Raw genomic sequence first — 11,597 nt, forward strand, 5'->3', positions numbered from 1 at the left:
AACTGTTGGCGCAAGCTACATTAAAGTGATTATTAGGTTTTTATTATGGATATTTTTCTTACAAAAACGTATCGATTCGCTACAGAAGGCCTTTGTTCACCCCCCGAAGCCGTGTGAGACACTTTTTTTATGGATGGGCGATTTTTATTTAAGTTCTTTAGGACTAAAGCAATGCAACACCCGCTGAGTGGCATTAAACAGCTTGAAAGATCAAAGACAATTTTTAATATAACTCCGACTGGATTCATCTGAAAGAAGAAAGTCATATACACCTAGGATGCCTCGGGGGTGAGTAAAACACAGCCTAATTTTCATTTTTGGGTGAACTAACCCTTTAAAATAGTTCATAGAGTGCATATTTGTGATTTACTTTATGTATATAAAAAAATCTAAACAGTCGTTAGTTGCAGCCCTAGAGACAAATAAAGAGATGGACAATAAAGTGGGAGTACAAAAAGATGGACAGAGAAAGGGTAAAAAAAAAAGCTGTAATAAAGGCTGTAACGTCCCTGCTGTAACCACAGTTTCACAGACTATAAGATGGGATGGTAAACGCACACACCGACAATGCACACAGGCTATATTTAGGATATTCTCTATGAAGTCTAACCAGTTAGTAAGGAAAACAGATCTATGTCTCAATTGTCTGAGATATCAACACACTGTCCATGTGTTGCCAGAGCAGCAGCAACGGGACAGCAGCAGCGATCCTCCAAATAGACTGCAGATGCACTAAAATGCAGCAAGAAGCCATTCAAGTGTAACTGACCTGCTCGCTACTGCTAACAGCTATATGTTTAGAGTGAGACACAACAATGCTGATTAAAACCATCCAAAGAGTCAGTGCTTCCTCCACTTTACCTCCTGGAACTGCATTTCGATTTCTGCAAAGCAAAGCAAGTGCAAGATAATGATTATGTACCATCTACGGGCGATGTTTTCAGTCTGTTGCAAAGTCCATTAACATCCCCATAAGTTTCCTGGATTTTGTGTAATCCTTCAGCCCCTCGCAGTTCCATGAGAGAGCGCAGCTCTTTAAGCGAGCAGCCAAACTCTCCATCGTGATTGGGCTCGGCCACAGAGTTCTTCACCCCGCTGTATGAGTTGTTAGCCATGTCTCCTGGCTACACCGCGTCTCAGCAAGGGTGGAAAAATGGCGTCCCAAAAGGAGCGCTATATCCTCAGGAGACCAATGCCAGTAGTTCCCATAAACAACTGACGTCCTTCAGAGGAGGAGGAGGATGCCCGACTGCAGGTGGCAGGACTGGGATAATTCACAAGCCATTCCGCTCAGCCTGTGGCGTTGCTTTCATTGTGAACGAAACCTTACACAATCAGCCCAAGGAGACCTACAAAAAAAGAAAGGAATGCTTTATTAATAATAATAATAATGTTATTATTGCTGAATGTGTATTTACAAATGCAAAACCCAAATGTACACAGATATGCATATTGACTCAAATAAAACATCAACAGACACCTTAAGTTTAGAAAACTCTCCCATCGGGCCTGGAAATAGTAAGAACAAACTCACTGGCTGAGTTTCAAGGTGACATGCTACCCACTTTTACAGGCAGAACTATGTGGGCTTTTTTGAGAAGTAGCGTGGGAACTGACCTGCCATCTTAACTATGTGAGAGACTAAAAAGCCTTTTTCCCAACATTATACGTGGCTTTTTCAAGTAACATGAAAATGCCTTGAATCTGGAAACTTATGGAATACAACACAACTGAAAGGAGTATATTAAGTGTTAATATATAGATTTCACTTCCAAAATGGCATTATTATTATTAATAACTGTAGCACCAGTCTCTAAAATGTAAGGTTAATTCAGGTTTATTGGCCAATTTTTCCCAGTCATCTTAATAAGAAAAAGTGTCCCAAGGTCATAGGTTCGATTCCCAGAGAAAGTATAAAATGATCAACAGTATATTGAATGCAATTCAAATTGTTTTGGATAAAAATATCTGCCAAATGTACAAATTCAATGACTACACTTGAAGTGACACTGTAAATGACAGTGTAAATACGCCCCATGAGACCTTGGACTGCTTAGACAAAGTTCATCTATGATGTTCCATATTTTCATGTACACAAACAGAAGAGAAAGTTCCATATCAATACCATGCCCTCAAACCAAATAACATACTATCAGACTTCACAGTTTCTTTGGGACCATTACAATAGCTACAAGGGCTGACAGTTCACTATCCTTGCCTTTATCAGCAAGATTTCATTATAATATAATTATAATCAAGGAATGTACTGACCAGATCAGCAGCAGGAATGATCTGAACAGGTTTAAGAAGGACAAGGGAGGTCAAAAGCATGAGTTTGTGAAAATTCAAACTGTGAAAATGAGAATATGGTGTTGTTAATAAAGCTTTCTCTCTGTAAGAAGTAAAAAGTGTAGTAGCCCTCCAGGACTGATTTACTTGCAGCAGTACATGCAGAGTGTGAAACAGCACGCTGCTCTGTAACAGGCTACCAGCTAGGCAATCAGCTTCTCCCACAGTCAATGTCATGAACATTGCAGACAAATTAAGAGAAAAACCTTCAGTTAAAACTACTCTCTCAGGTGCAGAAACTATGGAATTTACCTTTTTATGAAGCTCCGACAAAAAGATTTCCTGCACAACCAAAAATAAATACCATAAAAGACATCATTAGCATTGGCAAATAAAGCCTCAAGTACGTCAAAGTCAACAAGCTTGGTTTTCTCTATTAAAACTGGAAGTGAAAAGGGAAACACCTAACAGCTTCACACTGCAGCAGCTAACTGTGCTCCTCCCTCTTGAAGAAACAACTGGTCCTAAAATATCTGGTTTAAAGCAGAACTTCCTGAAATGACTGTCATCTCAAGCAGCCGTGGTACGCATTTCATCATCATAGTTCATTTTGACAGTTCAGAAAGAGATGAGACTGTAAATAACAGAACGCATGCAGGTTTCAAGCAAGATAACATCTGTCCTGCACAGTTGGGCTTATTTTCTCCAAGTTATCATCTATGAGTGACTGTTCCACCACGATGAGGGAAGTGCCAAATCTTTGCTGTGCCGTGACAGTTTCAGGTTGCAGAGCTGGTCACATGTCACAACAGTGGAAAATCATTGTGATTGGATCTTCAAACTAACAGCTACCACAGTATGGTTGAGCAACAGTAATGTTAACCCTTGCCATACAAAGTTAGAGGTCAGTTTTGGACCAGCGCCTGTGGATTGCACCCACCTGCCTTCAGACTAATAATTTAAGCATCACATCATATACTTATATGATCTTTCATACAAAGAAGCAAGCATTTATCGTAGTGTGTAATTTCATGCATTTTGCCACCATTCAATCCTCCCTAAAAACTAGGGCTGCACGATAAATCGTTTGCGATATTTAACGCGCATCTTATCAGTAAAGCCGGTTCTGTAATCAGCGGTAAATCTCCATCATGAAAACTATACATTTATATACAAGCACCTGTGAATAAATAGAGGAGCTTTCAAACCACATGTGAACCTGCCTATGACAGAATGCAATGCATTGGAAAGCAGTAGAAGTGAAGCTGCAAGAAAACCTCAAGGAAAACCCTTTCGGTCTTGGTTGGCAATTGGAGACCCTATACTGTACAAGCCAACTTCATGCTAGTCAAGGACAGTGATTCCAGGGATCCCTCTGCAGTGGAGCTGTCGGTAATGGGGTATTTTTAGCAGCCTCAGACTGCCCACTCCCCATCCCCCTCGCTGGCTGTTGCTGAAATGGGTCAGGCCATTTCTATGTGGAGGGTACAATGCAGAGACGCCCCGCCTTACTCATGCTACAAGTCTCAGTGCACTTAAGGCCACTTCACACCACCAACTGGGCACTTCTACTATACCCTCAGACACTGATCCCGCCAACTCACAGCAGCCGTCCGGCCGCCCACTCAACCATACAAAGCACAACTCCTCAAGTAGAACCTGAATGACACCTCCAAAAAAAGCCCATTCAACAACATGTATCCTTCATGAAAAATAACACCTCATATTCCTAGGAACTTTTGATTTCTGTGATGCAAAAAAAACACAGAATCCAGTCATAAAAATTGAATTCACGGTATGACAGAATTTCACAGAATTTTTGGACAAATAAATGAAAAGTAGAGCTGAACACTCAAATCATGAGTGGACTAGTGTCTCACATGGACTAGTGTCTTGCTGCATCCAAAATTGCATACTAGTCTAGTATATAGTAAGCAAAAACAGAGTAGTATTATGTACAAATTCACAGTATTCATATATTCATAAAACAGTAGGCAAAAAGTCTCCAGATGGCCTACTGTTTCCAGTGAGATTCTGAATTGTGCATCCAATGGACACTTTATTATCCCTTGAGGGCACAGGAGAGGATTTGTGAATGGCAGTGATGCTGGTAGGTCACATGACAATGACAACATGACAAATATTGTAGGTTCAAATTTCAATTAATGCTACTATATTCAAACTATATATAGAACATACTTTTTTTAACAGTCGCTAATTACTTATACAATTTAGGACGCAGCCTCTGTGAATATTAAACCACAAAAAGGCTGCTATTTAAATATGAATTCAAAAAATGTAAACATTTCTATCATTGTTACTAGAGCCCGACCGATATGGGTTTTTTGGGGGCCGATGCCGATACAGATATTAGGGAGTAAAAAAAGACCGATACGATATATTGGCCGATATTCTATTTCGATATTCATGTCTACGTCACGATGTGGGAAGATTTGCATAACGCCGCCCAAATGTTCACGCAAAGAAAGGAGTAACTTTATTGTTGCTATTATTCTCTCTCTGTTATTTATTTATTTGTTGTGGGTTTCATGCTGTCTGCCAAGGCATAAGACACACACAGGCTTTCCTCACCAACGACATTAAACACCGTGTCTACACCGGACGCGAGCGGCAAAATACAGTAGAAACCTTATTAATCGGTAACGAAAATTGATCAAAAGTGATGATAAAGGCATTTATAATGTTACAAAAGATTTCTATTTCAGATAAATAGTGTTCATATCGATATCGGAATTATATCGTATCGACCGAAATTAAGAAATATATCGTGATATAAATTTTGGCCATATCGTCCAGCCCTACGCTGTACATTGATGTCATACACCGATCAATCTTCAAGTCAAACACACCTCTTTACTCTCGCATGTCACGTGACCGTGTAATTGACCGTGTAATCGCCTCTGCGATTGAAAAATCACGTTATTTCATATCGCGATATTATCGCAAATGCAATTAATCGTTCAGCCCTACACCAAATACACAAAATAATGTTCTTTTTAGCAACATCATATGACCCCTTTAATTTTAAAATAACTTGAATAACACAAATAGAACAAAATATATATATCTTGTATTTTAGAACTTAAACAAGGTAACTGTGTAGGGCAAGCAAGCTACTGCCAAACCAACAGGGGCAGGTTTATGCAGGAAGCACAGCTTTTCCAAATGTAAACATCTAAAATGAATAAATAATAATAATGAATAATATTTGTTCACAAATTCTGTGTTGTGTATTTTCTGGTAATCAAATGAATATGCAGAACATGAGGATTCTTATTTAAAATAAGACTTTTTGCAGTTTAATATTCACAGACACAGTCTATATATATGTGTTATATGTTCTGTAAAAAAAAAATTCGTATCAGCAGCTAATTCGCCGATACCGATATATCGGCGACAGGCTCATATTGGCCGATAATATCGGCTAAAACGATATATCGGTCGGGCTCTAATTGTTACCATTTAATAAATTAGCAGTTTTTTATCAATTCAATTGATTAGATATACTTTTTGATTATTAAAAAAACTTATTAAACAATTAAAGCAATTTAGAAAAGTCAAAACTAAAAACACAGAACTTGGGAAAAAATAAAACAGATTTCATAGGGCCCTAATTATACCGTCTGCTTTGTTAGATGAGCACAGTGGGAACAGTATTACATTCAAACAGCTACGTACTTAATAGCTCAGTGCTTTCATGTTCTCACCAGGAACTAAAACAGCATATCTAAATAAGTGATTTTCAAAAACAGGAACCTTTAAGTTGATTGTTATGGTTGCCATTCACAGCACACAAGCCAGCCATTTGCTCCGACCCCTGCCTCCATGTCTGCCACTGCACAGTAAATCAGGGATGACTCGAACCATTAGACATGATGGGATAATGGGCAGGACGAGGCTTCAGAATTTATATTTGCTTAACTCATTGAATGTCACTTTGTGAATGGATGTGTGCATGACTGACATGACTAAAGGTTCTGTTTCTGTCCAAACACAATCTGTTTTATATTTAGATGCACACTTTTTAAAGATGGCACCTGTAAGCAGCAGTCAAACAGTACTGCTCACACATTCCTTTGCGGCGAAATAGGATTTCACTAACTGTTTTTACAGAGCATCAAATGGCCTGCATCAAAACAAATAATAAATCTGATTGCAAATCGAATTTTAATGAGAACAGAGCCTGAACAGCAATCCTTCATCTACTTACTTAGAGAAAATAACTATGTGTACACTGTTCTTATTTACAGACCTCATTTAGATTGCGAACAGAAAATGCATTTCCCCTAAGATGCCTATTTTATCTCTCTCATCGACGACTGATTAAGGCATAAAAGCATGATGCTATACAGTAATTAAATTGCAACATTATTCAAATGTACTTAATAGCAAAGCACTCTATTTTTAGCTGTTTATAATAGCTTATGAGGGGTTGAATGTCACCTCAGATTAATGTGACACCAAAGCAGTGGCCTCTTACATAAACAATACTAGAGAGAGGGGCTAAATTACCATCTTTCCATTCCAGTCAGCATGGAAAACATTCACATTTACTTAATTAAAATAATATAACATTACAGCTTGTAGGGATGCTCCGATCAGGATTTTTGCAACTGATACTGAGTACCGGTTTCTTGTCATGGTGATCGGCCGATACCGATGCCGATTCTGATGCTTCAAGCTTTATATAGACGGTTTCATCGGGCGCACGCGCCTGTCCCAGCCCGAAGTTAACTTCCGGTCTGTGTTTGGTTTCTCCCGTTTTAAAATGCATTCTGATTATTTGCGGGTGGATAAATCATAAATGATGCAAATATTAACTAAATTTTAGGCAGATGATTTCGCGTGTGTGTGTGTGTTCGTTCGCCTGATTGGGAAGTGGCAGTGACAGAAACGGTGACATTCCAGATAGAGTTTGAAAGGAGTAAAGCCTGTGTTAATGCTAGGCATGGGGCAATTACCGGTTTCAAGGTATACCACGATTTGAAAATTTCACGGTTTCAAAACCTCTAATATATTCCGTTATACCGTTCCTGCGGTATGAAGATATTTTGTTTTATAAATAAACGTTCATTTAAAAGCAGCCCACGATCAGCGATACGGCTCAGACGAGGTTTTTTTCCGTCCTTCATGCCGTGCCAACTCACAAAAGACTATTTTTAGCTAAGCAGCGCGGAGAGCCGCTTCAGAAACATGCCGCTAGGGCTGTCGCGGTGAGGGAATTTCCCTTGCGGTAATTTTGAGTGGCTCAATAGCGGCCGCGGCTGCAGTATAAACACAAGCACTGACTAGAACGGCCGCGAGCAGCTCCGGTTCCCGTGGAGCCGTAACGCGCCACAGACGTGTGCAGTGAGGCACAAATCAGCTCTAACGTCACTGAATCTGCTGTTAAAAATGAACCATCCATTCATCATCATGCAAAACATACACGACAAATAACGAATTTTTCATTGTTTCTCGAAACGTCATAGCATTTCCACACCAGCGATGACATGACTGTGGCTTAAAATCATTTACGCCCCCACGCATCATGTGCGTGGTCAGGCGTTGACGTCATCAAATTGCGATCGGTTTGTGAGATCTGCCAAATAGTGAGTACCGATCGAGACATGAAATGTGATTATTGGCCGATACTGATCTCTGGCCGATCGATCGGAGCATCCCTAACAGCTTGTACTACATGCGCTGTACCAAAGCATGTACACTTTGTTTGACCAAACCATAGTTAAACATTACTTGAGGTACAGCGATTGTCCATAATTAAATAATTTGGGTTTACGGTGTTAAATTTAAACAAAACATATGCTAAAGGCCAACACACAATCTCACATGTGCATATGCATCTTACAAAATAATAATGCATCATTTTGCATTATATTAAGTTATATTAATAAAGGGTCAATATAGTTAACTAAAACTAAAACCATAAAAAACTATTGTTAACTAAAATAAAATATAAACCTTAATTTAATTATTTAAATTTCTAATTTGTCATTTAGTTTAACTTCTTGTATCAAAATAACTAAGGAAATAAATATTATTCAAAACTATATAGACAAGACTTTTAAAATTAAAATTAAAACCAAAAATATAAAAACTAGCCTAATTCAAAATATTAATAAAAACATCTCAATCTCAATGATACTAAAGCAACGTGGGATATATAATATATAACACTATAATATAACAATAATAATATATAGGCTACTAAATTATAAGCATGACAAGACTAATCGTAATCGTCATTTGAATGCAAGTTTCTTCTCACAGTGCCTATAAATATCAATTCTACTATAAAGCTCAAGAAACTCAATATTTTATTGCATACTAATATCTAGGTCAAATTTTTATTAAATCAATAGATATACAACTAGGCCATGCCTGTGCATATAACAGTCCAAAGGCCTCTGAAGCTCACTTGTGTCAAAGGCTAGTTTATTTAATGTTGGGGTAAATCATTAAAAAAAATTACTTAAGTAAAATCACATTTCGATCCTGCCATAAGAAAACACTTGTCTCTTTTAACGGACAGTTTGACGCTCAGCAGTTACAATGATCATGATTTTGTACTGTATTGCAACAACACACAGTATTTACTCCAAATTTGTCTTGGAGAAATTTTCTCGGGAATAGTTTTTACAATGACAACATATGTTCCTTACAAACACATTTAAATCTCAATAAACCCACTGAGTCTACACCTGTCAAAGGTCAGTGTACATCTAAAGCATTCTGTGAAGATCAAAAAATTGCACTTACAAATACACCCTTACGAATTGATTTAAATAAAGCTGAGTATACACTGTAGACTCAAGGTCAAATTCAGAATTGCTGTCATACAGCGAGGTATTATTAGGAGCTATATGCGCTCGAGCAAAAGAAGCAACAGGGCAGCGAATGATGTACGCCAAGGAGCAATAGACCTGACACGCTATTTAAACGCACACCGGGTTCTATCTAGAAATTCTAGGTGCCATATTCAATCTCAACATTAGGCAGACAGTAGATAAAATAAGTCAGCCGATTAGGTTGGGTACATTGTGTTTTGCACATCTGCTCCTTCAAATACGATGCTAGCAACTTCGACGTGTCGCACAGCGCTTGTTCCAGTCCCCATGCCGAGTCACACATGGCAGGAGGAATTAGGACTGTATACTACAACTGTTGACACGAACACGCCAAGCTTAAAGGGACAGTTCACCCAAAAAGAAATAAAATCATTTACTTGTTACACACCTTACTTTCTTCGCAAAATATCGACGTTATGGAGGGCAGTCAGTAACGTACAATGAAAGTGAATGGCGGTTGCGGCTGTCACTCTGACTAACATCTCTTAACAAGAAAGTCATGCGGGTTTGGATCAGCATAGTGGTGAGAAAACGATGACCAAATTGCCATTTTAAGCTTTTTGAACGCCGTATAAACGGTTGTTGTAAAATACGCATCGAAATGCGATAAGTGAACAAGCAGGTAATGGGTCGAAAAGCAAGTTGACAGCTGAAGCGTCTTCACATTTGGCTTTAGCCTGCTAGCGGTCTCAACTCAAATAATCCTGTCCAAAAAGCGTGTACTGTTTAGTCTTGATAATGACACCAGATCAACATCTTAACTCACCCGAAACTGAAGCGGTCTCCAAATTTCCAACGCGACTCAAACACTCATTTTTAGGTAAAACCCTAAAAATACCAGGCTAATGTCACAAGTCACCGACAGTTAAACTGACAGAGACGGTCGCTTAGCGGAACAAGTTAGCTCGTTTGACAGCATTTCATAAGAGCGAACTGTCAGTAAACGTCAAAACGTTCATGTAAGAGAATAAAGTGTCTCTTCCGAGTCCGAGAAAATCATAACGTTAGAGACAGTGCGTTAGTTTCACTTGAGTTAACGCTCTTATCGCAAAGACCAAACGAATGACAGTCAACGGATCTGTAACAGTCACAGCGCGAGCCTTTTATTTAGCGGCTTTCAAAAACTTTACGGCCGTTAAAATAACATTAGGGTCACCCTGTCTAGGATAACATGTCAAAACCCACACACAAATATGCTCCTTTTATATATTTTAAACGATGTTTAACCTCCAACGCACATTTAGCATTTTATTAAATCATTGGTTTATTATAGAATAATGTTATTTTATTAGTAGTATTTCTAAAATATTCACTGTCGCGTGATCGTAGATGTAGAAACGCGGCGCGCACACATTTCACAAGCTTCATACGTTAAAAGCAACTTTCCAGCGTGCGCTACACTTCATCCCTGCATCTCAACATGGTGCATTGATTTTCCACACACCCCCTCCCCTTCAGAGACAATAGGCAGGTGTGGGTTAAAAATCCACAGCAGCCTGGTTGCCTTCTTGCCCCTTTCTCTGCCTGCTACCAACTAGCAGGAGTTGCCTAGCCAATTTGGCTAGCTGATAATAACGCAAGCTAACGGACAGCGCGGTGAATGTAGACAATCAGCGGAGAGGAAGCAAAAAAACTGGTGCATTTGAAACGCGGCAGTAACACGAGCACGCATGCGAGAAATGGTGAAATTACACTCACAACGCTCTCCGAACGGTGCCTCAGAGATCCCCCTCACTCTCTCGGTCTCCCTCAGACTCACTCTGCCGTCTATCTAGCTCCTCCAATCTGCAGAGAAATCCCTCCCACAGCCGCGCGTCGCTTGAGACATGTGATGCGCATCAGGAGGACGGCCGCTGACATGCAGGACTTTCCTCATTGGCTGAGATGAGATGTCAATCACGCTAGGCGCACCCTCTGCCCAGCGTCCGCGCGCATTAACATAATTTATAAAGATGTTTCCGAGAGCGGTTAAGTGTAAAATGACTTGTTCGGCGTCGTGGTTTATTTTAACTTAATAAACGACACGCTTCAGCGCGAGCCGGCGTTGTAAGCCCCGCCCACATTCACAGACGAGTCTTCCCCGGCGGCTAATTAAACCTGACGTCATTTTTTCCATGACGTCGCCAGTTCTCTCGTCGATTCTGGTGTTGTGTTTGATTCGCAGTGTGTAGAAACTCAGAGTCAGTACGATCGCTGGTCTGAACCGGATTACTACATTTGCAGCGCTTTCCCAAGAATATGAATTAAACATTTGTCAGTTGGTTAACATATTACTGTTGGTTATTTGAATCAGGTTGAGGCTCATTCTTTCATTGAAATAGATAACTAGACAGATTGTGCAAAATATTGTGCAATTCTCAGATCTTTCTTTCTCATGCTAATGGAGTGAACTTGTATCACCAGCATTTTTCTCTCTGCATTTTCATCAAACGCATGTCC

At 39.4% G+C, this 11,597-nt stretch overlaps 1 protein-coding gene across 1 annotated transcript in view; it reads right to left on the bottom strand.

The window, feature by feature from the left end:
* Positions 1 to 10,960, bottom strand: part of LOC107725550 (plasma membrane calcium-transporting ATPase 1-like) — a 32,870-nt gene extending 21,910 nt beyond the window's left edge. Inside the window, 2 exon segments of the mRNA XM_016534831.1 lie at positions 872 to 1,349; positions 10,857 to 10,960. Coding sequence (XP_016390317.1) covers positions 872 to 1,115 — 244 coding nt within the window. The 5' untranslated portion in view covers positions 1,116 to 1,349; positions 10,857 to 10,960.
* Between the last annotated feature and the right edge of the window lie 637 nt (positions 10,961 to 11,597).

This window comes from Sinocyclocheilus rhinocerous, unplaced genomic scaffold (genome assembly GCF_001515625.1).
Source record: "Sinocyclocheilus rhinocerous isolate Xijiao unplaced genomic scaffold, SAMN03320098_v1.1 scaffold153, whole genome shotgun sequence".
Lineage (NCBI taxonomy): Eukaryota > Metazoa > Chordata > Actinopteri > Cypriniformes > Cyprinidae > Sinocyclocheilus > Sinocyclocheilus rhinocerous.